This window comes from Syngnathoides biaculeatus, chromosome 19, assembly GCF_019802595.1.
Source record: "Syngnathoides biaculeatus isolate LvHL_M chromosome 19, ASM1980259v1, whole genome shotgun sequence".
Taxonomy (NCBI): domain Eukaryota; kingdom Metazoa; phylum Chordata; class Actinopteri; order Syngnathiformes; family Syngnathidae; genus Syngnathoides; species Syngnathoides biaculeatus.
Window position 1 is genome coordinate 13,271,302 of NC_084658.1, and position 25,712 is coordinate 13,297,013.

A 25,712-nucleotide genomic window follows, 5' to 3' on the forward strand; every position below is an offset into this window, starting at 1 on the left:
TATATATATGGTTTACAAATGTAATAATTACATTATAAAATGTGTGCGTGTGTATATATATATATATCATTTTCTTAGCCGCTTATCCTTACAAGGGTCACGGAAGTGCTGGAGCCTATCCCAGCTGTCAACGGGCAGGAGGCGGGGTACACCCTGAACTGGTTGCCAACCAATCGCAGGGCACATCGAGACCTCTCTTTATATACACACACACGGCAGGATCGAACGCGGGACCTCAGAACTGTGAGGCCAACGCTTTCCAGCTGATTCACTGTGCCGCCATGTGTGTGTATCGGGGGGGGGGGGGGGGAGAGAGAGAGAGAGAGAGAGAGAGAGAGAGAGAGAGAGAGAGAGAGAGAGAGAGAGAGAGAGAGAGAGATGAGAGAGAGAGAGAGAGACTGCATGGTGGATCAGCTGGTTGGCCTCACAGTTCTGAGGTCCTGGGTTCAATCCCGGACCCGCCTGTGTGGAGTTTGCATGTCCTCCCCGTGCCTGCGTGGGGTTCCTCCGGGCACTGCGGTTTCCTCCCACATCCCAAAAAAACACGCAACATTAATTGGACACTCTAAATTGCCCATAGGTGTGACTCTTGACTGCGGCTGTTTGCCCTCTGATTGGCTGACAACCAGTTCAGGGTGTACCCCGCCTCCTGCCCGTTGACGGCTGTGATTGGCTGCAGCACTCCCCGTGACCCTCGTGAGGATAAGCGGTGAAGAAAATGGATGGATGCACGGAGATATATATATATATATGTACATGTACATGTATATATATGTTTGAGTGAGGCCCCGTAGCTCAGTGGTTAGAGCACTGGTTTGGTAAACCAGGGGTTGTGGGTTCGTATCCCACTGGGGCCTCCACTCCCTGAGAAGGGTTGCGTCAGGAAGGGCATCCGGTGTAAAAATTGTGCCAAACATATATATGCGTTCATCTGAGATGATATGCTGTGGCGACCCCGAAAGGGACAAGCCGAAAGGACAACAACATATATATATATATATGTACACACGCACACACAAGATGATGTAGGTTGTATCACAATCATAGCTTTCTAACATTACAGTGGGTGCTATTATGATTTTTGTCAGGGGGAGAGGGGTCATGTGGCCTCCCACAGTACCGTAAAACTGCACATTTTGAAGTGTCCTCTTAATACAGGCAGCCTGAGCAATACAATACTTGATCCAACACACCTATGGAGTGACTGGATTATCTCACTGGCACTGGCACAGACTTACATTTGTCAACACTACTTGAGAGAAATGTGCCTTTTTGAGTTCCGCTCTGGAAAATTGCCAGCAATAACAAGTTGCATTAATATCTCTATTGGCTCGCCTCTATGTGCATTTTCCCCAGAATTCTCACAGTATAGCAGTAGCAGCACTTGGCATTTTTTGGTTTTGTTTTTTTTTTCCCCCTACCGAAGCATTGTTTCTGTCTGACTCCCTTCATCGCCCGCCAGCTCGCCGAGAGTCACCACCTGGCCTCCCTCCTGAGGCGATGCGCTCTGCAATGGCGCCGGTCCGCCAGAGAAGCTCTGTCTGAGAAGGAGGCCCGCGCTGACCGACTGCACCGGCGATTCCTGCTCCGGAGGAGCTTAAGCTACTGGAAAAGAGTGCGTACACAACACAAGCGCGCTTAATCGGAATTGCAGAGTCCGTCGTCTGGCAGTGACTAATCTCCGAGCTGCCTGCGCTCCATATTATGTTCCCCATGTGAGGAAAAATAAGCTCCGCTTGGACTTTCCGGTTAATACATGTTTAGCCTTTTATCACTTTAGTCCACGCGAGAAAGCGTTAAGACGCCGAGGAATGGTAATAAAAGTGAAGCCAGATAGGGGCACTTACACATTATGTACACAATATCGCCAGCCTTAATACGTTTGACGGCCCGTTTTAAAGATAAGTCGTTGAAAGCGGTGTTTTCCAAACTTTTAAGTCGAGACAAAATATTTTGCAAATGTGGCACAACCCTGAACAAAAAGTCAGATTAACTCAGCAATGTTATTCTTCTTAAAAGAATACAGTAGTTATATAATTCCATTGACTGTGAAGAATGAAATTGGTTTTGTCACACTACTTGATTCCCGGGCGGCACGGTGGGCTCAGCTGGTAAAGCGTTGGCCTCACGGTTCTGAGGAGCCGGGTTCGATCTCGGCCCCGCCTGTGTGGAGTTTGCATGTTCTCCCCGTGCCTGCGAGCGTTTCCTCCGGGTGGGCACTCCGGTTTCCTCCCACATCCCAAAAACATGCGACACTAATTGGACACTCTAAATTGCCCCGAGGTGTGATTATGATTGCGACTGTTGTCTGTCTCCATGCGCCCTGCGATTGGCTGGCGACCACTTCAGGGTGTGCTCCCGCTCCTGCCCGTTGACAGCTGGGATAGGCTCCAGCACTCCCCCTACCGTCGTGAGGATAAGCGGCAAAGAAAATGGAAGATGATCCCCTTGAATGCTCACAATTTTGCTCCTCCTGGTGTGCTCACCCTGGCCACCTGGGGGCAGTATAATACAACAGTTGTTGTTCGCAGATACCGTATATGTCTGTAAGTAAAAGCTATATTATCTGTCTGTGTGTGTTGCTCCATTGTTTGTGGTCACACAGTTGTTAGTACAAGTATTGTTTCCCTCATTATGTCTTAGCATGTGATTGTTTTAAATATCCATCCATTTTCTTCACCGCTTATCCTTATGAGGAACGTGGGGAGTGCTGGAGCCTATCCCAGCTGTCAAGGGGCAGGAGGTGGGCTACACCCTGAACTGGTCGCCATCCAATCGCAGGGCGCATAAAGACAAACAGCCGCACTCACAATCACGCCGAGGGGCAATTTAGAGTGTCCAATTAATGTTGCTTGTTTTTTGGCATGTGGGAGGAAACCAGAGTGCCCGGAGAAAACTCCATGCAGGTGGGTCCGGGATCGAACCCTCCACCTCCGAACTGTGAGGCCAACGCTTTTTTACATCATCTGGGATAAGAGATACGAGTGTTTTGGCATACGTGGGTGGTCACAGAGTCAATTAACTCGTACCTCAAGGCGCCTCACCCGGTAGCTCTCAATAAATTAGCGTCAAAAACTTTCAATTAGTTCGATAGCTCACTACATACACAGAAAAATATGCAGGAATTTCCCCTCCAAAAGGTATTTTCCCAAGTCTTTAATGAAGCTAAATAATGCATGAAACGTGGAATAGGTCAAGTCTTGCAGCAAATAATGGATAGGTTCAGTTCTTCCTCAAAATAAATCAGCAAATGCCAAACGGCGCGTTATGTCGCTGGACTTTTACGTCGTTGCTCCAGGGTTATGTTCTCCACATGAATTCATCCATTCATTTGCTGTATCACTTGTCTTCGCACCAATGGAGACTCAAATACGTACGTTTCGATTCTAAAAATGATCTTATTATCCTACCTCCGCGGAAGCTGGAAGACCTGCGGTTACGTCAGGAGGAACAAGCAGACGTCTTCTGCCGGGCCCGCACGCTGAGGAGGTTCCTGCGGGCTCTGCTGGACCACATGAGCCAGGAGAAGAGGCTGGCGCTGGAACATGAGGAGATGGCCGAGTGGCACCGCGAAAGGTCTGCAACAACTCTTGTGTAGTAGTTTGTAGTTAGTCCGAAAAGCAATAAGTGTCACCTCCAGATGATGATAAACGAGATTTTGGAATAAAACCCTCGTTTATTCGCCACGGAGATTCTAACTTCTGTGAGGCCAATCAGGTTGGTAAGCACGGTGTAATATCTCGCGACTGGCAGCGTGCCACCATCGTGTACTTTAATTAAATGCATTTGCACAAGAGAAAGTCATAAAGAACGGGCTATACTTTGGGGAAATTATTTGATTTTATCCCCTGCTGGATTTGAAAGTTTGCTCACTTAAAAGAAACAAAGTCGTATTTTTTTATGGTTTATAATTTATGGTAACGGGAAGAATATCAATCAATCAGTTGGATTGGGGGACTTGACCTCCGTCCGCAGGTTTTCTAGTCTGGGGACTCACGTGGACAGCTAAAACTTACAAGGTCAAGTTTATTTATCCTTCTGTATATTTTTCACTCATAACAGTCATATTTCAAAAAAACATCCCCTTGTTGCTTTCCATAATTCTTTCAATCTCTTTGTTGCAACCTAACTTGTGACACTCGAACTATAAATACAGTACTAACAATTACATAAAGATCCACAAGTTATGTTTTATTATTGGATTTACACCTGGCGAGCAGAATCACTGATGGCATGGAGGTACACACGCCTACCTTCGGTGTGTGGGATCGATTCCCGCTCAGTGATGGTTTCGATATCTGCCCTGCGACTGATGGGCGACCGGTTCAGGGCGTAGTCTGACTTTCGTCCGAAGCTAGCTCCAGCTTTCCCGCAACTCTTGTGAGGATAAGCGGCATGGATAATGACATCTGGCGAGCTGTTTTCCTCCTTTTAACAATTAATCAAAATGGCCTATTAACCTCTATTTCTGTTCAAATAGTTTTTTTTTTTTAAACTTTATATCAATGCGGGAACACACATTACTAATAAATCTCATTGAACCCCCCCCCAGTTAACGCGGATATTGTAGCAAGTGTGCAAACGTACAAATTCAGCAGAGGACCGTCTTATTTCCCCCCCCCTCCACTGCAACTTGGGGTCAAATTGCAAAGAAACGTTCACAATTCCCACCCGCTGTCCTTGCCTGTGAACTCCACACTCCATAATGTGAAATCTCGTTAAGGCGTCGTCGAGGGAGGAGAAGCATATCAATTTCATACGGCTCTCGTTTTTTTTTTTTTTTCTTTCTCTTTCTTTCTTTATCCTGGTCCTGACTTCAGAGCGGCCCAACGGCGGTGCTTCCAAGCCTGGAGGCTCCTTCCGTGTCTGCAGCGGAAGGAGAGGGAGCGCGAGGAGCGGCGGGAGAGGCTTTGCAGGAAGGTGGCTGAGGTGCTGCCCACTTTCTGGTCACGTCCTCTGTGAAAAAAAAAGCCCGGCGGGCTGAGGAAGTCGCAGACGCCTCGGCCGCGCGGCACGTCGTCAATCATTTATTGAGAAGTAAATAACGGACACGCTGTCGAAGCCGTACAATGTCAGGGAGTCCCAAGTGGTGTTGCATCAACCGTAGAGAGACAACGAAGAATCTTCAATTTTTTTTTTTCGGGGGGTCAAAACTGACATTCTTCTCAACATTGTCCTTCTTTCCTTTAGTATACTAGGACATGGATCTTAATTACAAAATGAAGCAAAAGTTGTGTAGCAACAGCCTAAAGTTGTTTGTAGTTTCCACATAGTGTGCGTGTTACCAACTTGTTACGACTTGTGCTGTCTGATTGAAGTTATTGTTATTATATTGTTGTTCCTTTCTTCAATGTGCTAGTGATGGCAGTTTTCGCAACAAGTCTTGAATCGCTAGATTCATCCATCCATTTTCTTTTGCCACTTATCCTCACAAGGGTCACGGGGGGCGATGGAGCCCATCACAGCTGTCAACGGGCAGGAGGAGAGGTACACCCTGAACCGGTTGCCGGCCAATTGGAGGGCACGTCGAGACAAACAGCTGCACTCGGCAATCACACCTATGGGCAATTTAGAGTGTCCAATTAATGTTGGGCGGCACGGTGGGCTCAGCTGGTAAAGCGTTGGCCTCACAGTTCTAAGGACCCGGGTTCGATACCGGCCCCGCCTGTGTGGAGTTTGCACGTTCTCCCCGTGCCTGCGTGGGTTTTCTCCGGTTTCCTCCCACATCCCAAAAACATGCAACAAACCAGTTCAGGGTTTACCCTGCCTCCTGCCCGTTGACAGCAGGGGTAGGCTCCAGCACTCCACGCGACCCTCGTGAGGATAAGCGGTAAAGAAACTGGATGGATGGAATTAATGCTGCATGTTTTTGGGATGTGGGAGGAGTGCTACAGGAGTGCCTGGAAAGAACCCACGCAGGCACGGGGAGAACATGCAAACCCCACACAGGTGGGGGCAGGATCGAACCCGGGTCCTCAGAACTGTGAGGCCAACACTTTCCCAGCTGAGCCACCGTGCCGCCCTCGCTAGAATCAATTCGGCCCCGAGGTTCAACTATACTGACGGTTCCCTCCATCTCTTCCACAGAGTGGTCAAGCATCTCGAATTTTCCCACAACTGATTTACGAGTCATCAATAAACGCGACGTGTTTTTGCAAAATAGGATGAGATCCAGAATGTAATTATTCATATATTCGTACCTGTCTTCTGCTGAAAAAAAAATAAAATACTGTGACTACGTGTGGCGGTGGCGGTATGCCGATCCAGCTTCATCCCTACAGCGTGACGGCTGTTGAACTGGCTGACTTTGCTGCGTCACTCGTCGCCTGGGCTGCCTGGATGGCACTGGGGAGGGGGGGGGGGGGGGGCAGAAAAGACAATGCTCAGTGATGAAAGGAAAAAGTGAAGATGGCTGATTGATGAAAACTGTGTGGAAAGTGAACATTACAGTGAATGGATACAAAGAAAATGTGACATCAGTGCTTGTGGGTGTGAAGGACAGCATTTATTTGCCCTCAATAAGAACACAATTCAAGCCATTATGACAACTCGGAGGCACCGGCGGAATCAATGTCGTACTAGGAACCACCGAATGACATCTGTTAGCTAATAGGACAACTTCGGCATACTCATAGGACAAAGATGTCTAATGACGCAAAATACAGTAGTTCACGTGTGTGCTACTAGTACTTGTGCCATCGAGGGACAAGCATTCATTTTCAAAAGACTTTTTGAGACGTGGTTGTCGTACATTATGGAAAACATTCAATATTCTTGATATCCAGCTCATATACTAGTACACTCTTTATCCTCACTACCGAGACAAATCAAGCTACCAGAAGAACGACAATGTCTGACGAGTAAAAACATTTTCCACTGATATACCTTCTGCAGGGCGGCACAGTGGATTACCTGGAAAGTGTTGGCCTCACAGTTCTGAGGTCCCTGGTTTGATCCCAGACTCGCCTGTGTGGAGTTTGTGTGTTCTCCCCGTGCCTGTGTGGGTTTTCTCCGGGCACTCGGGTCATCTCCCACATCCCAAAAACAGGACACTCTAAATTGCGCCTAGGTGTGATTGTGAGTGCGACTGTTGTCTGTCTCCATGTGCCCTGCGATTGCCTGGCAACTAGTTCAGGGTGTACACCGCCTCCTGCACGATGACAGCTGGGATAGGCTCCAGCACTCGCGACCCTTGTGAGGATAAGCGGCTAAGAAAATGGATGGATGGATGCCATCTGCACACCAGTGGGGCAACTTTGGTATAATAGGAGAAAGGGAAAACTACTTAATGGGTATTTGGGAGCTACTGGGAGAGTGGATGATGCTACTAGTGCATGACAAATGCCTACCTGTTACTAGTGCAGCACAGTAGCAAGGTTTAAAAGCATACCGGCAGGCACCAGTCGTGGAAAAAAATATGAATAGTGAGACAGTCATTCTACTAGTGGGCTGTGTTATTAGTGAAAACAAAGAGTGTACTTGTACATGGATAACCGCTGTCAAGGATCTCAAATACCTGTAAAAAGTCAACCGGCTTTCTCACAGCACTGAAGGAGCGCAACCAAGCCCAAGCGAGCTTGCAAGGCACAATGCTGTCCTCCAGTGGACCAAAAGCAGAACAGCGACGGCGCGCTTACACGTGCGTCCGTTGGTCCGACATGGTCAAAAACTCCACCCAGTTGGCGCACAGGCCCCGCGAGTGGACGCCGGTCGCCACCACGAGCCCGCACAGGGCCCGGCGGCCGGAGCGCTCCCTGACGGCGGCGCGCGCCTCACGCTCCGTCACGTTGTGGCTGATGTTGAGCAGCTGCGTCAGCAACAGGTGGAGGAGGCCGAACGTCACCGCTGCGCAGTACCAGGCGCACGTGAAGCACAGGGCGGTACTGGAAAAAAACACAAGATGGTGCCGGTGAGTGACATTAAATTTGCATTGCGTAAAATTGATTTAATTGGAAACATTTTGGTGACTAGTGGGTTCCATATCTCCCTCTACAGTTCTGTTTGCTGCTTATCCTCACGAGTCACGTCAACAGGCAGGAGGCAGGGTACACCCTGAACTGGTCGCCAGCCAATCGCAGGGCACATGGAGAGAAACAACTGCAGTCATAATCACACCTAGGGGCAATTTAGAGTGTCCAATTAATGTTGCATGTTTTTGAGACGTGAGAGAAAACCCATTCAGGCACGGGGAAAACATGCAAATTCCACACAGGCGGGACCGGGATCAAACCCGGGTCCTCAGAACTGTGAGCCAATGCCCTACCGGCTGATCCACCGTGCCGGCAAGGGAGAACACTGTTCCAAGAGGGGGGAAAAAATGCTTTTAGAAAATGGATGGATGTGTCTTTATGGTTGCTTGGACCCCAACACCGGTCGTCATGGTAACAAAAACTAGTACAATTGGCCCAGCATAATATGAGGGGGATGTCTAGCTCCTTAATAAAATATGATCAAAAACGTGGCTTTAAACATTGCCTGTATGGTTAATTAGTTTTTCCACTAGCAACAAAAGGAGTATACATCATTTTTCACGTTTTGTTTTTTTTGGGGGGAACCTGTATTGCTCGTAGACTCCCGGGCAGTAGAACAGGGCGGTGAGGACGTTTTGCTCAGGGCACACACTCGTCAGCACCAGGCCGATCCCGTACAAGGACGTAGACAAGAACGTGAGGAGCGTCAACAGGAAGCTGCGGTGGTTAGCCCGGCCCACGCAGCTGTCGATCCTGAGCCGGCAACCGTTTTGTGGGGTGGGCGCGAAGAGATCATTGGGGGTTGGGGATACACAAACAAAGGAGACACAAAGGATACACACTCAAGGAGTTAAGTGTGCTAAATACTTTCAAATACTGCACCATTAATGTGAATCATGATAATGTGGTCGCAGAAGTGCACAGCCTCTTGTAATTAGTTGCCCTGCGAGTGGCCGGCAACCAGTTCAGGGTGTACCACGCTTCCTGACAGCTGGGAGAGGCTCCAGCACTCCCCGCGACGCTCGTGAGGATAAGCGACTGGGAAAATGGATGGGTGGACATTCAAATATAATAAATCAGCACACACCTTCCAGTATTTGACATGCCTGTGACTTATCCCAAATAATGTACAACCGGTCTATTCTGAACACAAAATCATCAGTTCTAAGAGGGTGTGCACATTTTCGCAACCACATTACCGCAGTTATTTTTAACGTGACTTTTGAATTTTTTTTTCTTCAATTAATGTTGATCAGGTCATAGGTCACAAAGTTGGGAAAATGCTCTTTAAAAAAAAAAATTGAAGTGAGAAAAGTGGAATGTTCACCGGTACCCACCAGACGCAGTGGTGGTCAAGACGCAGCACGCACACCCCGCATATGCGACAATGTCCCGCCCTGGGGGGCCGCACCACCTGGCACACGGAACACCAGTTCTTCCGGCCGTCGCCGCCCTCTTGCGCCCGCCCCGACTCCTCTTGGCGAACAGGATCAATATCTTGGTTTGGCTTCACGACGCCAGGGCCTCTCTTGGTGCACGCCAGGCCCACCAGGGTGAGGAGGACCCCCGTGGTCACCGCGGCGACCTGAACGGGCCCGATGCCCCCGCGCGGTACCACTTTGGAGACGAATATATAGTACATGTAGGCCAAGGAGAAGAGTGCCAGGCTGAGGAAAAAAAGCGTCCGGGCTTTCTTCCGGTGAGTGAAGTAGTAGTACCACAGGACCAAGACCGGCAGAGTGATCAGAACCGCCACGCCGACCAGGAAGTGGAACGCAGCGAGGTGCAGCAGCGCCGGGAGGAGGAGCAGAGGAGGAATGACGGACAGGTCTACTCTGCGGGCGCCGCCCCGGAGCCACGGGACGCGGAATCGGTCCCCGATGTCGGCGGCCACGCGGGACAGCGACTCTGGATTCTGAGGCTCCCGCTTAAAAAACCTGAAAACCAACAGCGACGTGTTTTTATCTGCTCATTTGGCGTTAAAGGTTTACTGTCAAACTAAACATCAAACAACCAGAATGGCGCCTCTATTTAAACAACCGCAAGGCTTATACAGTGAAGAAAGTATTTGAACACCCTGCTATATATAATCTAAAAAAAAAATAAAAATCCAGAAATCACCATGTATGACTTTTTTGAACAATTTGTGTGATAAAGCTGCAAATAAGTATTTGAACACCTGAGAAAACCAATGTTAATATTTGGTACAGTGGCCCTTGTTTGCAATTACAGAGGTCAAACGTTTCCTGTAGTTGTTCACCAGGTTTGCAAACACTGCGGGAGGGATTTTGGCCCACTCCTCTACGTAGATCCTTTCTAGATCAGATAGGTTTCTAGGTTGTCGCTGAGAAAAACGGAGTTTCTGCTCCCGCCAAAGATTTTCCATTGGATTTATTTCTGGAGACTGGCTGGGCCACACCAGAACCTTAATATGCTTCTTACGGAGCCGCTCCTTGGTTTTCCGGGCAGTGTGATTCGGGTCGTTGTCATGTTGAAAGACCCTGCCACGACCCGTCTTCAATGCTCTGACTGAGGGAAAGATGTTGTCCCCCAAAATCTCACAATACATGGCCGCGGTCGTCCTCGCCTTAATACAGTCCTGTCCCGTGTGCAGAAAAACTCCCCCAAAGCATGATGGTACCACCCCATGCTTCACAGAAGGGATGGTGTTCTTGGGATGAAGGTGGACTTTTAAAGGCGGACTAACAGGTCTTTGATGATCAGAATTCTAGCTGAGAGACAGGTGTTCAAATACTTATTTTGTAGCTGTATCACACAAATAAATCGTAAAAAAAAAATAATAATTCATTGTGATTTCTGGATTCTCTCTCTCACAGTAGACATGCACCTAAGACGAAAATTTCAGACCCCTCCATGATTTCTAAGTGGGAGAACCTACAATCTAGCAGGGTGTTCAAAGACTTATTTTCTTCACTGTATTGCCGTCGTCCGGCGTACCTGTCGCAGGCGTCATCCAGGTCCTCGCAGTCGCAGCAGCAGGCCGCCACGTGGCTGCGCTCGCCGTGCCTGTTGACGTACTCGCAGCAGCACAGACGTTCATCGTCGTCCCGCCTCCTCTTCATGACTGACAGCTGCACAAACGGAGAAATAGGGATTTATTCATTTTATTTATATTGCGGCAATTAACAGAATTTATCTCAAGGCACTTTAATCAGCGAGCAGGTCAAAAAGCGCACTTCTCATACATGAATCTTTAAACCTTTTCACTTATTTCTACACTGCACCACACCTCATCAGCGCCATTTTAGCCTGTTTGAATCCCATCCTGTCTAAAGTAAATTAATATCATACAGCGCACAAACGGGTTTCCTCTGAAAGTTTTTTCTCGCCTAGATGGGGAGCGTTTAGACCAGTGCCTGTTAAGAACTTTGAGAATCTTGCCGCACCAGGCGTTAACGTCAGCTAGGATTGACAGCAGGCTAATGGCTAATGTTTGCTAACCTTGAGGATCCACATACCTGTATATTCTCTGTCTGTGTCTTACACTCTGCTTGTTTCTCCCTCTCAGTATCTTCTAGTGTCTGTTCTATGCCCTCTCCCTGACAACCAGGTTCTCCCAAGCCCTCCGGCTCTCCCTCCTTGGTGCTCTCAACTTGTTCCTCTTCAGTTCTCTCAAAACTTGGCTCAGTCTCCCTCATTATCTGTCTTCATTGTGAAGAAACGACCGGTTATGTCCCTTTTTTCTCCATTGTGAACTACATACAAAAAGAAATGGAGATGCAACACAGTATTTCAGAAACACTGACTGTAAATGACATTTGTTAAGATTGGTTACTCTGGATATGAGCATAAAAACCGATACCGAAATATATACAATAAAAAAACTTTAAAATGGCGGTTGTTACGCGCTGTCTAGTATCACTCACGTGCGTTTTCGGTTGCTATGGGGGAGCGTCCTAGCAACCGTTACTTCTGTCACGAGTTTCTTTCTGTTGGCGAAACCAGTTCAAATAATGCCAAAATGCATAGCGCATAACATTTTCTTTATGGTTTCCCAACAAAGAGCTGCCGACAGCGGTAACTTCCTGTACTTCAGCCACAGCCACGCAATCAAAATGCGACTAAGAAAAGATCAAAGGACTTCGGAACTTTCCCTTCCCGTGTTGTGAAGCTCGGACTTTTGAACACTTTTACCATTAACGATACTTGGCGAAATGTTTATTAGTCCATTTAAATTTTTCTATTTTGTACCAATAATGTCCAAAACTGTGGAATACAAACATACCGTAACATTGAGCTGCTGCTACATGTCGGTACGCCTCTCGAGGAAACAGTGGTCCTTTCCGGTGTAGCATGGGTGGCGGAAGTCACCTGGCGCCTTAATAAGTTTTAATCATTGAATTATGAGTATGATTTAATTGGAGTTTTTGGAATCCTGGTGTTATTATTTTTTTTGCAGTAATGGTTTGTAACAGAGAACTCTAGTTTTTCTCTCCTCCTGTGTGGCTTACTGATGACGTAATTGTAATGCGCCTTGCCTCCAGGGACTACAATGCATGGGCGCAGGTGCAATGATTATACAACGTATTTGAAGAATTTCCATAGGCTAATTATTTTCCTAAAATTCCAACATTTGTCTTGAAATATTAGAATGGGGTTCACAAATGTTCCTTTTTTTTTACTTTTGTTTCAAAAAATCTTTTTTACTGTCCCCTTTGAAACAAATTTTATTTTTAAAATCTTAATTCAGCTTGATATGAAAATTGTTTTGATTACAGGAATCATTGTTTACTGATCAGGGAAAGAAGTGCACGTATGTGTTCAAAAAAAGAAAGTGAAGGCAACAACAGTGTGCAGCAAATTAAGCATTTATGATGTGCAAAGTACAGCGACGCTTCTAAGAAAACTGTCAGGTAGATGTGTATGAAAATATAAAAATGCAAAATATAAACCAAAACTCGAATGATCCAATTTATTTCAAGAAATAAAAAAAAAAATAAAAACATCCCAGGCTCGAGGCCTGTGTGCAAAAAAATTAAAACAATTGTAAACAAAAGACTTAAATAATTCACTTGTCCGTCAATAAAACAAAATAAAATATTTACATTTGGTGTCGTGTGCAACTCGCACAAAAGGCACATTTCAAGAGGTCAGTCGATATCAATAAAAACACGACGACGGTGTTTAGCACCCGCCGTGCGTCACTGTGAAGCCGCCGTTTGATTGGCCGACGGAAAGTTCTGCTGGAGCAGCATCAGAGAGCGGCGGAGCTGTGAAGAGACAAGTATTTTAATCATAACATACATGAAATATATTTCAAAATGCTTCTGCTCGGTCAAACAAAAATACATTTGCCTTCTGAAATGACCAAACTTCATGAAATTTCAACTTATGGGTCCAGCAACACATGTAGATAGACAATAAAACAAAAACCACAGGCATACATTCTTTCTTCTCAGTTAAAAAAAAATATTTCTGAAACATATAGTGTGCTATTTTTCAATACAATACCTTTTTATGTGGGATTTACGTTTCATTACAAAGTGGGAGCTACCTGGTCTAAAACGTTGATGGAGTCCTGCAGCACGGTTCTGAGCAGCTGCGCCTCCTCTCTGCTCCTGAACGGCGAACCCGGTCTGGGCGCGTACTCTGGCGGCGCGCTGTTTACGACACGCAGCGGCGCGATGATAAACATGGGGAAAAAAAAAAACGCACATTTGCCGAGTGAGCGCGAAGCAAACCTGGCGTCGTTCCTCTCCCTGAGACGATGCTTTGTGGTCAGGTACATGCGGTGGGCCACGTCCTCCATGGCCCACAACTTGAAGAACAAGCCCACATTCAGCAACGTCAGGAGCAGCAGACTGAAATGAAAAAACACCGCAATTTTTTCTACCGCTACTTGCCGTGGTTCTCTGACCGTGACTTGTAAGCTTGGCTGGGGGGAGATCCACAGTTGCTTTCGAGTTATGTTTTGTGCTATCCTATCAAGTGACTGCAAATTCTAAATCATTCAAAATAATATCTTTCGTAATTTGTCTTTGAAAGACCCCTGGACATGGGAAAATGTTAGACTTTCTTGATTTTTTTTTTTTTTTTCCTTTCCATCTCTGCTAACAACAGAAGTGCAGACCAAATTTCATAAGTGAAACTGGCTTCAGGGTCTGAATTTTCATAATAATATTCACATCCGATAGAAGAGCTGTAAGGAACAATTTGGATTGCGCGTTGCGGTCGTTCCGTGTACGCGCGTGCATGACATGTCCCAACCCGCAGCGGCAATTACAAGTCGGGGTAAAACATGATACAGGAAGTATTGCAATCGGCGCGTAGTCTTACAGCACGCTTATTGCCACCACCATGGCCGAGACGCTCCATCCGTACGGGCTGCTCATCTCCGTCGGGCCTGAACGACAAGAACAAAAACAAACAAAGAAAAAAAAAAGCGCAACCGACGACAAATTGAAAACCGCGTCAAACTTCAGGTGCAGGGCACAAAAATGTCTCGCATCAACAAAATGGACCTTTCCGACCTGTCGATCACTCATACAATAATAGCCGCATTGTCTTAACGCGCCCCTGCCGCCATGTTGTCCCACAAGCAACGCTGGTTGTCAGTAGCGTGCGCTTGGAAAAGTTTGTTATGAAGAAAATGGTCCTCAGACTTGCAATTCTGATGAAAGATATCGTGCTAGGTTACGAGGGGTCCGCTTGAGTCATTTTCCAAAGCCCAAAACACACTTGACAAAGTGTCTACGATGGATTCAGGCTCGCGGAAGAGCGCACGTACAACTAAATGTGGACAGTATCGACAAACACAAGGCTGTACGTTCAAAAGGTAAGTGAGGGAGAAGTATCTTCTCCGAGTTGGATTGGATTGGATTATTATCATGGACAAGACATGTCTATTTGCCTATTTGTATCACATTTTTAAGACTTTCAAGGCAGAGCACTGCGTTTGATTACGAGCCAAGTCAAAACTTTTTCATCTGGTGACTATGGTACTGACCGAGTTAATCACAATTGTTTAAATGTAGAAAATCGAACCTAACTCGCTTCTAAAGACTACAATGAGATTACTCACGATCTTTCCAAGTAAAAAAAAAAAAAAAAAAAAAAAAGTACTCACCTTGCTTTACATGCGCAGTACTATTCCACTATTTTATCCTGTTGGATTTCAATGTGAAGTTTGTGAGGCGTCGAACATTTTTTTTTTTTTTGCATTGATCGCCAACGTTTGGCTGTAACTCCGACATTGCGTCCTGCTCTGTCCAAAATCTTAATTCCGTGTACAGATCCTCCGCGTGAAATAGTTAAGACCTCTCTTCGACGACGTGCCGTACCCGTTTTGCCGTCCCTGTGCTCATCGGGCGCCTGGCCGAAATGCTTGCCGGGCTTCATGTGCTCCAGCATCGTGCGGCTGTACGTCCGCCGCCTCCGCCGCAGCAGACCGCCGACTTTGCCGGACTCCGCCGCTCCCTGGTTGATGTCGGCCTCCTCCTCCAGAAGTTCCGCCTCTGGCATTAATACAATGCACATAATTACATTGTTAAAACAGATTGACTTAATTCTTCAAGAAGTCCCTTCATGATAAAACAAAAAATACAAAGTATTGATATCGTAGTCATAGCCTAGTAATCACCCGTTAAGATGCCACAAATGGGGGGGGGTTTTTTAAATCAGATTTTACTCACCCAGTTGTCTGAAATAATCTTCAATCCCGCTCCAAGAGTTCTTGGTGATGAAGGACTTGGCCAGGCTCCACGGTTGCTTCTTGTACTTCACGTCCGTGTAAACCCTAACAGCACAACACAGGTTTTAAAAATCTCTTACGATCACACTCGCAACATTTGGACATTTGAGCTTAAAAACTGACTTTAGTCGACACTTGCGCTTGGTGTGACTTTTGATGTAGTAGCGATTCTGCGTGTAGAAGTAGTCGTGGTAGGGGACGTCGTGCGTGTACACCTCCGAGTCAACCAGGTAATACTGACCCTCCCGCGACTCTTTGTACAGCGTCTGGAAAAAATGAACGCGACCGTTACTCAACCGATGCTAGACGAAATCACCCTATTAGTGGTTTTCAGCCATATTTTAAACGATACTGCCAAGTAGTAGTCGGTGAAAAGGAAGTACCGTAATTTCCGACTTTTGTCGCACACTTTCAACCCTGCGGCTTATTTGTGCATTTCTTTTTTAACGGCTGCAAGGGGGCACTCGAGCGGAAAAGGTAAGAGTGAGACCGGTGGAATATATGTGCCAAGGAAGTGACTTTTACCGGTCCGGCCCTGTTAGCGCTGCGCTAGTGTGTTACTGCCATGTCTCAGTGATTTTTACCAGTATTTTATTTATTATTTTTTTTAAATCAGCCCTGTTAGCGCGGCGCTAGCATTAAGCTCTGTGTACCGTCTCGTGTTTCAATGTGGGCACTTGCGGCTTTTACACGGCTGCGGCGTGTGCGCCGTAATTTCTCGAAAATAATGCGCAAATTTTTCCCAAAAAGTTAATAGAGCGCATTATATTTAGGTATGGATGAAAAATTAAAAAAATAAAAATAGACCACATTGTATAGTCGTATACAAGTACATACCATGTAAAATATATATATAAATGTGTAACAGCTTGCATTTTATGATTGTTAGATTGACTGAAATATGTGTTAACAGTATTAATAAAATGTGCCATCATTGAGCATTTATTTTAGTTGGTTGAGGGATTCTGTTGTGACAGTTACAGGGACCAGGACAAACGTGTCCTGTGGCCTGTCCCGAGATTATACTACCGCTACATCAGCACATGCACATTATTATTAATGATTGTTGTATGGACAATTTTTTTGAAAAACAATACAAGTACAAACCTAACAAAATATAAATACAGATCATTCCTAATTTTCTGAGCATATGGGTAGCGGTAAATTGGTGGTGCGCATTGTACACAGGTAGAAGGGGGTTTCCTGATTTTTTTTTTTTTTTTTTTTTTGTCAAATTTGGGGGTGCGCATTATACTCGAGAAATTACGGTATGTACCAAATAGTATTTCCTTTCCAAATGTACTGGGTGAGGCTTATAACCAGGTGCGCTCTTTAGACCGGGAATTACGCTATGTTGAAGTGAGCCGTCTATTATTTAAGATGTTCCTGCGCCGGGGAGGAGCTCCTTTTTGCTTGGGTTGATAGCCCAAGCATAAAACATACCTGGTTCTCTGTCGCGGTGGAGAATTTGCCAATCAGGGGGTTGCTGATGGTTATGGTGTAGTTCAGGGTCCTCTTCATGTCCCCCGTGGGGTTCTTCTGCCACACCGCAAAGCTCGCATCTGGAAATGAGACCTGTTTTGCGGAGCTGCGGACGCGACATGGGTTTGGGGAATAGGGGCGAGGCAGAACACTGACTGGTTATCTTGCGCACGTTCATGAAGCGGCGGATGAAGGGCGAATCGGTGAAGAGGAGGTCAAACATGCGGCTGGCGCTCATGTGGAAGACCCTGTTGAGGTACAGGCGGCCCTGCTCCTGCGGCAGGCCGATTCGCTCCTCCGCTAGGGACGTAAACAGTACGAAGTGCCGTTGACCAGCAGTTTTTGTGAATGACGGACTTTGATTTACCGCGGTTGCTATGACGACATGAGTAGGGTTTTTGCATTTGCATCTCCCTCACCTTCTTCCAGGCTCTCCGATCCGCTATCCTGAGTAACGCCGTCCTCTTGCAGGGAAGGCGGGGAAAGCGCAGCCAGCCGTTCCTGCGCCAGCGGGGCCGAAGACGGAACGGGACTGCAGCACGGAGGCAGCGAGGTGCGCCGTTCCTCCTGCTCGGCGTCGGCCCAAAACGTTAGCGGAAACGACGTTTGTGGTCATATATTGGCGGCATCGAGGAGTACTGATGTTGGACTACCTCGACGGCAGACTTCAGCGAGCTGGGGGCGGAGGAGAACTCTTCCAGGGATAGCAGCTCCATTCCGGAAAGGCGAACGGAAGGAGTGTGCTCCGGCCTCCCCGAGCAGCCGTCGTCGCCGCCGCTGGGCTTTGCACTCGGGCTGCAGATAGGCAGTCATAAGCTCGTAGAACTCAAAGGAATGCCACAGAAAAGGTTCAAAACCCAAACAGGAAAAAAAAAAAAAAAAAAAAAAAAAGATGTGTGAGGCAGTCCACCGTGCTGCGGGTCATGGACTGCTTGTGAAAAATAAATTACAATTTTAGTTATGTATTATTTGCAATAACTGCCATTGAATTGTATGATTAGATGACATTTTTAGACACGCAATGTTATCACACTCCAGGATGATTTCAAGACTCAAATGTTTACACAAAAATACTTTGAAAAACGGGCCTGTAAAGACAGACTTGGGTACGTTTCATGACCAGTTTGCCACTCCTGCAAAATACATAATTCACCTTCCGCAGGCCCACGCAGTAATTCCACCGATTTTACTAACATCTCTGCCGTTTCAGTACCAGTGTCCGGGTACTTTATAGTGTCAAATAATGCGCACACACCTGCTCGTCATGTAGAATTCCGCGGGGGACTGCGCGCTCTCCATCTCCTCATGGCTCAAGCCCAGGTCATTTCCATAGTGCTGCCTGACCATCTGCCAAACCTCTGCGTTGGTCAGCGGCTGAAAGTGGAGGAAAGTCTGTTAGTCGTAGTCCATTGTGAATTTTCCTCGCTCAGCATTAACACCAGAAAAAAAAAAAAAAAAAGAAAAGAGGACTTCAATTTTAAGCATTCAGCAATTATTTTCCCTTTTCACAGCACATACTATGAATTCTGAAGAGCAATGAATTCATGCAATACATTCTGGATGCATAAAAGCTAAAATAGCACTACTACTACTACTCTTGCATGATCGTTTCCTTACAACAGCTTATTTCCTCTTGCCATTAACTTCTGAAACAGTTAACTTACAATTCCATTGCAACATGCAGCAAAATTTTTGTCACATATCTGCACACATTCCTTGTGTATCAACTGTACTACTAAAGATTATTGGACTGTCACTTTAAATTGCATACATTTATTGAAGTCTCAAGAACTTAATGCACAATTGCCCCCCCCCCTCTCCCCCCCAAAAAAGTACTGGCATTATCAGATTACTTGCAGCCTTTTATTGCTCAATGATTTTTTTTTTTTTTAACATGTCCTTATGTCTCAAAATTATTCTCTGTCAATTGACTATTGTTGTACTAAAACGGCTCCAACCACCAGAGATAAATTCCTTCCGTTTCTGACATGCATTCAGATTACTATCAGCACTCAAACTTCTGAAAATCAGCCATACAATACTGGTGAGATCCGTTTCACCGTTGGTATACATTTTTGCTACGTAATAGCAAAATCGTAATCGTATGTATATTTTTAGGCATGAAATAACGCGATTGTATCATTTATCTCCTAGCATTAAAAAAAGTTAATGCCTGATCTCTCGCCATTTTTACAGGTTTTAGTCCAACAAGCAACATCATCGACTGTCAACACTTCAACAAAGTCTTTCAATAATAGCAGAACTTAAACGGAACGCGGGCACGCGTCAGAGGAGATTAGCGTCAACGTTTGCGTCTCGTCGCATTCGCGACAAAATAGTTCGTTGCTCCAAAAGCAACAATTTTTAGTGTTTGTTTATAAAATAAAAACAAAAAGGCTTACTGGCTGGAGGTCATTTTCACCGCGGTCGGCGACTCAACTGGAGGTAAAAGTGTGAGGTGCGATTGGGGAGTGGGGGGGGGGGGGGAGTCTTCCCGGAAGTGGAGACGCACCGCTTACTTCACTACCTTCTGTTTACGAAAAAAATAAAACTTAAATAAATAAATAAAATGTCAAAAATCTATTCTTCTGGGACAAAAATATTTTGAAAAAAATAAGAGAACACTATTTAAAAAGGTCTCAAAATCATTATGCAAATGAGACCCCGCCCCACAGGACTAGGTCGAAACACCTGAGGTCAATGAACTTTACAGGGAGACGTTTTCGTGCGTCCCAAGTCTCCACTGACACCCATGCGGGCCAAATTCCTGCTGCTCCGGCACGCGACGACATACTGCACGCCGTCATCTGTGCCACAATCAATACATGTAAAAAGTATGTATATACAGCGGCGAGCCTAGCTTGAATGGGACCCCTTTGCATCCCCCCCCCCCCCCACCGCAATGAAAAACACTATAAATCAAAACATTTTTTTTGCATGCAAATTAACTTATTATTCAAGTTTCCATACAGGAATGGTAGCAGCACAGTAGACCAACAAACTAACATTTTTTCAATCTATGGCACTTCATTGGAGACAAAAATAAGAACGATTTTAATTGAACATATATGTATAGAAACTTACTTTTAAATCTGATAGTTTATTTGAACTGGAAAAAAAAAGCTGAAGAAATCAAGCATCTTAGAGAGGCTAATAAAAGAGACATAGGGTCACCATGCATCATGCTATTAATAATGACAAAAACAACTGAATATGGCAATAAACGTGCATTTGCGTTGCGTAACCTCACTCTCGCATCACAAGAGGAACCCTGTGTTGTGACAATTTGTGAGTCGAATGTTTTATATGGAACATGCATTTTCCTCGCCTGCTGCTGTGCTCGGCAAAAAAAAAAAAAAAAAAGTAAAAAATAAAATCCAGCGCAGCTCCAGCTGGAACTCTCTCATTTGGACTTTGGGCAGATAAGATAAGTCATATCGGCAGGGGTAAAGTCACATGCCAGGTGGCGCCCTCTGAATTTCAGTTGGGGAGAACAAAAAAAAAACAAAAACAAAAAAAAAGTCATAAGGTGACAGTTAGGAATAGTTTACCAATTTAGTTTGACGTTTTTTGCACTTTGTACGAACGTGGACCGAACTGACACTTTAAAACCAAGGTTGCGAATTTGAGATGTTTTTAGCAAAAACGTGGGGGGGGGGGGATCCTAAATCCACCCTAAAATGTAGTTTTAGAACTACTGTGTCCTGTACTCACCGTTAATGCCTTTCAATTGGCACAAAATGGCTGACGTAAACAACAAAACTAAACTCACGTGCTAAAATTAGCCTAGGCAGACATAGAACAATCCGCAATCTCCGGTTCGCTGCACCCGCCCATTTAAATGCTGCCCTCAAACTCCTTTCAAGTACAGCGAGCGCGCAACCTCTTTGGCAGAGATGATAAATGAAGCCCGAGCGTGACTGAGTGAGTTTTACCTTGTCCAGCAGCGCGTTCTGCCACAAGCGGAAAACGCAGTTGAATCTTTTCTCTCTCTCCGAGAAGGAAGTGAAGAAGAGCTGCGTGAGGGTGCGCGAGAGGTTGAAGGGAGGGTGTGCATCGAAACACAAATCACTGATCTGGCGCAAAGATATATGTTTTATCAGCTCTCTCCGGCGCGCGTTTGCGATCGAGACCGGTCGCACCTTCTCCTTGCTGGTGCAGATCTGGATGGCGTTCGGGATGAACCGCGCCGTTTTCTCCCTGCTCATGTGGCTGATGTCCTTCAAGGCCAGGCCAATCTACAGCCGCGGTCGGGGAACACAGTCAAAGGTCATGCTTATAAACATTCTAAAATAGATATTGTCATGAAAAATGCATAACATTATTCACTTCAACGTCTATATGAAAAAATAAATATGAGTGGAGAGCGCGTCATCCATGCGCAAAGTTGCGGAAGTCTCAGTCGACATCCAAGTGGTCGCCATATTGGCTGCGTCTCCTGCCGGTGACGTCACACCGGACATTTGCCATTGAAAACACGCCGTGCCACCTAAAACGGGAGACGAACACGCCCCTTCTGACACGGAAGCTCTTTTCGAAGAAGAGAACATCTCACAACCGAGTGAAGTGACCGGGGCAACGTTACCCTATCGTTTCGAGACAGATTTAGATGATATGCAGATCACGGACCCCCCCCCCGCCCCCGCCTGATCCACCTCTGCGGCGTTGATAACGCCATCCGCGAGCGACGACGTGGCCAATCCGCCTCCCTGTCCGATCCACCTTGGCGGCGGCGATGAGCCACCGCGGCCCGCTGATCACGGCTTTGGCCGGGGTGGGACATCGACACATTTGGCACCCCTGACTTACGGATTACGTCCCCCCCCTAACTATTATTTTTTTTGGTAGCTGTATACACACCTACCTGTCATTTGGAACCCACGAAGCTCTCGTCCTTTACACCCGTGCAATCCATTTTTCGCGGCAAACCGGATCTTTTGGAAATGAATGAAGAGCGAATCGATCCTCCCGAGCATTAAAGCAATGCAACGAGCCGGCATATTGGCTAACTCGAAGGAACGACGACCTACCTTCCCGCAGGTAAAACTGGCATAAACACACGAGCCCGCTTGAGTGCCCTATTGCCCATTACGTCACTTCCTGCTTCTTCTCCAAAACAAATCCCTCGAGAGGATTTTCATGGCGGGAGCTACAAAAAGCCACATACGTCAAAATCATGTTTTGTGGTGAAAAAAAAAAAAAAACTGATGGGCCCATCTCGGCTGCCGTTTTGTTCATTAATAACATACTGAAAATCATGCCTTTCATGAAAGTTGACCTTTGAGAACATGTTCGAGCCAACACTTTCCCCGGTTAAATTCACTCGTCTCCAGTTTCGAGTCCCAACATCCAGCAACTCGAGTTTCTGAAAATACTGCGTCACAACTCGGTCTTATTACCTTAGTGCCGCGGAAGACATTGCTGTAGAAACACAGATGGCTGTGGGTGAGGTAGAGGCGTCCCTGCAGGAGGATGTCTCGCTGGAGAGCGCACGGGTAGTCTGAGATCAAGAGAAAGCACACACACACATGCACATGCACAACATTCAAATAGCAAAAACATCTTATTGTGCTTAATGAATACTGGCTGGGCAACATTGCTTAACAGAAATTTGACTTCCGATTTTAATCATTCCCCCCCGCCCATCCCTTCCCTGATTGAAAAAGCAAATAATCGATATTTTTTAGTGATACTTTTCCCTGTGTTACAACGCACCAAGCAGGAGTCTGCCCGAGTTTGCCAGGTCTTTGAACAACCTCCGGAACTCGTCCCGCCTCTGCTTGTAGGTGGGCACGGGGGGTGGGAGCGAGCTGATGCAGTTTATCTGGTTGTCTGAGCTCTGGAAGAAAGGGAGACAGATTTGGCATTCTTTTCACTTTCAATTAGGATACAGGAAGTTGGGAAATATTTCATCTTAACTTTAATATTACATTTAATTTTATCCGTTTCATGGCAACCCCATCTGAACTTTAATGTCACAAAAACAAACAAAAAAAACCACACATTGTAAACAATATAGCTTTGCCCAAAGAAAGTCCAATAAGCCTAATGCTAACTAACAAAGCAAAATCCCATTGACATGCTAACACCTCGCATCGATAGTGACGGTCGTGGAGCGAGTGACGGATGTATTAACACCAACGCTGGCGCAACAGATTTAGACAGACAAAATAATCACAGCGGCAAGGTGACTCAGCTGGTAAAGCGTTGGCCTCACAGTTCTGAGTTCCCGGGTTCAATCCCAGACCCACCTGTATGGACTTTGCATGTTCTCCCGGTCCCTGCGTGGGTTTCCTCCGACATCCCAAAAACATGCAACATTTATTGGACACTCTAAATTGCCCCTAGGTGCGATTGTGAGTGTGTGGGTGTCTCTATGTGCCCTGCGATTGGCTGGCGACCAGTTCAGGGTGTACCCCGCCTCCTGCCCGTTGAGAGCTGGGATAGGCTCCCGCACTCCCCGCGACCCTTGTGAGGATAAGCGGCAAAGAAAATTGATGGATGGATGTCAATCCCAGCTGAAGTTTACTGTCATTTTAAACAACAGTTTTGCCAAGGAAAGTCCACTTAGCCTAATGCAAACTAACAGAGCAAAAGCCCATTGACATGCTAACACCTAGCATCGATAACGACGCTCATGGAGTGAGCGACAGATGTATTAACACCAACGGTGGAGCAACACATTTAGACAGACAACACAATAACAGGCATACTTTATCTACTACTATCACAGCAACTAAGTAGAAGATAATTGTTTTCATTGCTCATCGTTGAATTAGATTGCAGTATTAAATCCTGATGCACAAACTGTTCAATTATGCAATCACTTTTTTTTTGTATTATATATATATATAACTATTTGCCCTATAAAAACCATGTTCCCGTTATATTTGCCCATGCTGGTTTTCATCAGTACCTCCTCTCCTTCATCACAGGAGCCCTTCTCCTCCATCAGCGACGCGGTCTCGTCTGTGATGTCATCGCCCACGCCAGACGAGTTTGATCCCAGGTCCATTTGTCCAAGCACACTGCGCCTGAACGGAAATAAAAAGAGTAAAAACTTGTGTGACCCTATTAGTTGGAAGAGCGTTTTGTTTTGACAGAGTGGAGCCCTCCGCCGGTGCTCAATGTGGATGGAAGACTCGGACACTTGTGTCTAATGAGATTCTAAAGCGAATGTCATCAAACGTCTCGCAGGGCCCCCGGGGGAACTCATTAGGACGGCAGCCCAACTGGTTTGACGGCACGGAAAAATACAAACACACACACGCTGTGTAAAACTTGACACTTTCCTCCATCTTGCATTTGGGGCAATTGTGGGAGTGCCCCATCACATCCAGCAGATGTAAAATCTGAAATATATATATTTGTACAGTAGTCACCTATGGACGCCACAAGATGGCAGCGAAGGACTGCTTATGTCCAAATTAAGCTCCTCAGATCACTTCAACAGTTCCCTGGCAAGATTCCCAATAAGAGCACCAAAGTAATACTGTTACTGCTTTGACCTAAGCATGAAAACAGTCACTGATGGTTACTGGTTTTGTCAGCACGGGTTCCGTGTGAATGGTCATTCGTGTGAACGGTCGCAAGCAGTCCAGCTAGTCTAGTTTTTGCTCCAAGTCTGACGGTAAAAAGCTTTATTTCACATGCGAACTTGAACAGGATAAACACTGTACAAACCGGATGGATGAGCACAAAAAGTGATTTTTTTTTAACGTCTCTTTCAGAAAACACGACAGGTTAAGAAAAATAGTTCACTAACTTGTGATTTTTTTTTTTAAAAAAAGAAACATCCTCCTTTTAAGTTTACATTTATGGCATAAATTTATTTTCATTGGATGATCACGTCTCGTTCCGACTTCACGTAAAACCGTGCGTCACAGCGCCACCCAGTGGAACCCCAGTGCAGTACTTGACTTAGTTTATTAGCTTGCTAACTCGTAAAATTTTAATCTACTTTTTAAAGATCATTTCAATTAATTCTATTAAATTCCTCGTATAACAGTTTAATTTATGTAAACTGGCATTTTAAAGTTTTTTTTTTCCAGGGGTGCTACCAAAAACTCAGGTTAGAAACTGTGAGCTTATATCAATGTATAATATTTTACACCCTGGGAAAGAAGGGTCACGTAACATTTTTTCTTGTTTTTTATCATCAGTCTTTTGTGTTGAAAGACGACAGTTATCACTCCACAGGGATCTTAACTCTCAAAACGACGAGGGTGGGGAGTGAAGAGGACCGTGACGACTCGACAAAAAACAAAAAGTGAGAAAATGACAACCTACCTGCCTGACGTGAACAGGACCCAGATGATGGCGTGACGAGATTTACACTCCCACTCTTTATTTAGTTAGTTAGTTAGTTAGTTTTGTTCTGGGGGAGCGCTTGCCACTGTGGGCGTTTATTGGAGTGTTTTGCTTGGGGTTCAGGTGCATCTCATAGCTTTTAAGTGTCCCGGAAGTCGTCACCCAATCAATGGCCGCTCCTTGAAGGCATTTGTGGGAGAATCCATTGTGAACAAAGCGGGGTGTTCGAACCTGCGGGC

The 25,712-nt window shown here is 45.9% G+C and overlaps 3 protein-coding genes across 10 annotated transcripts in view; 1 reads left to right on the forward strand and 2 right to left on the reverse strand.

Annotated features, from left to right (window-relative positions):
* ccdc191 (coiled-coil domain containing 191) overlaps window positions 1–6,193 on the forward strand; it is a 13,329-nt gene extending 7,136 nt beyond the window's left edge. For 4 of the 5 annotated variants that reach the window (XM_061804882.1, XM_061804883.1, XM_061804885.1 and 1 more), the window contains 3 exons: window positions 1,463–1,615; window positions 3,422–3,576; window positions 4,821–6,193. In XM_061804882.1, the coding sequence (XP_061660866.1) occupies window positions 1,463–1,615; window positions 3,422–3,576; window positions 4,821–4,962 (450 nt within the window). In that variant the 3' untranslated portion in view covers window positions 4,963–6,193. Of the gene's footprint in view, window positions 1–1,462; window positions 1,616–3,421; window positions 3,577–4,820 lie in introns of those variants that run through there. The other variant, XR_009792675.1, reaches the window with a different exon arrangement.
* On the reverse strand, window positions 4,828–12,037 carry zdhhc23b (zinc finger DHHC-type palmitoyltransferase 23b). 3 transcript variants are annotated; one of them, XM_061804887.1, is made up of 8 exons: window positions 11,858–12,037; window positions 11,450–11,686; window positions 10,929–11,062; window positions 9,308–9,907; window positions 8,556–8,723; window positions 7,638–7,883; window positions 6,201–6,345; window positions 4,828–4,956 (listed from the first exon to the last, which is right to left on the reverse strand). In XM_061804887.1, the coding sequence occupies exons 2-7, from the start codon at window positions 11,627–11,629 to the stop codon at window positions 6,276–6,278; spliced, it is 1,398 nt and encodes a 465-aa protein (XP_061660871.1). In that variant the 5' UTR covers window positions 11,630–11,686; window positions 11,858–12,037; the 3' UTR covers window positions 4,828–4,956; window positions 6,201–6,275. The 3 variants fall into 3 exon arrangements, with proteins under 3 accessions (XP_061660871.1, XP_061660873.1, XP_061660872.1); XM_061804889.1 differs by lacking the exon at window positions 4,828–4,956 and having other exon boundaries at window positions 6,209–6,345; window positions 7,517–7,883; XM_061804888.1 differs by lacking the exons at window positions 4,828–4,956; window positions 6,201–6,345 and having other exon boundaries at window positions 6,484–7,883.
* Window positions 12,038–12,889: 852 nt separating this feature from the next.
* Window positions 12,890–25,632, reverse strand: gramd1c (GRAM domain containing 1c). 2 transcript variants are annotated; one of them, XM_061805043.1, is made up of 18 exons: window positions 25,453–25,632; window positions 24,080–24,197; window positions 22,879–23,002; window positions 22,563–22,663; window positions 21,306–21,401; window positions 21,099–21,179; window positions 18,419–18,537; window positions 17,817–17,958; window positions 17,583–17,730; window positions 17,320–17,463; window positions 17,125–17,243; window positions 15,805–15,947; window positions 15,623–15,726; window positions 15,272–15,445; window positions 14,268–14,334; window positions 13,673–13,792; window positions 13,486–13,591; window positions 12,890–13,201 (listed from the first exon to the last, which is right to left on the reverse strand). In XM_061805043.1, the coding sequence occupies exons 2-18, from the start codon at window positions 24,176–24,178 to the stop codon at window positions 13,133–13,135; spliced, it is 1,956 nt and encodes a 651-aa protein (XP_061661027.1). In that variant the 5' UTR covers window positions 24,179–24,197; window positions 25,453–25,632; the 3' UTR covers window positions 12,890–13,132. The 2 variants fall into 2 exon arrangements, with proteins under 2 accessions (XP_061661027.1, XP_061661026.1); XM_061805042.1 differs by having other exon boundaries at window positions 21,099–21,239.
* Between the last annotated feature and the right edge of the window lie 80 nt (window positions 25,633–25,712).

Coding starts and splice junctions, on each gene's coding strand:
- zdhhc23b (XM_061804887.1), bottom strand. CDS start 11,629: ATGAGGGAGACTGAGCCAAGTTTTGAGAGAACTGAAGAGGAACAAGTT. Junction 11,063..11,449: donor CACAGACAGAGAATATACAG/GTATGTGGATCC, acceptor CCGTTTGTGCAG/CTGTCAGTCATGAAGAGGAG. Junction 9,908..10,928: donor CTGGATGACGCCTGCGACAG/GTACGCCGGACG, acceptor GTTGGTTTTCAG/GTTTTTTAAGCGGGAGCCTC.
- gramd1c (XM_061805042.1), bottom strand. CDS start 24,178: ATGGACCTGGGATCAAACTCGTCTGGCGTGGGCGATGACATCACAGAC. Junction 14,335..15,271: donor GCACAGGGACGGCAAAACGG/GTACGGCACGTC, acceptor CTTGTCGTTCAG/GCCCGACGGAGATGAGCAGC. Junction 13,202..13,485: donor CCATCAACGTTTTAGACCAG/GTAGCTCCCACT, acceptor GTCTCTTCACAG/CTCCGCCGCTCTCTGATGCT.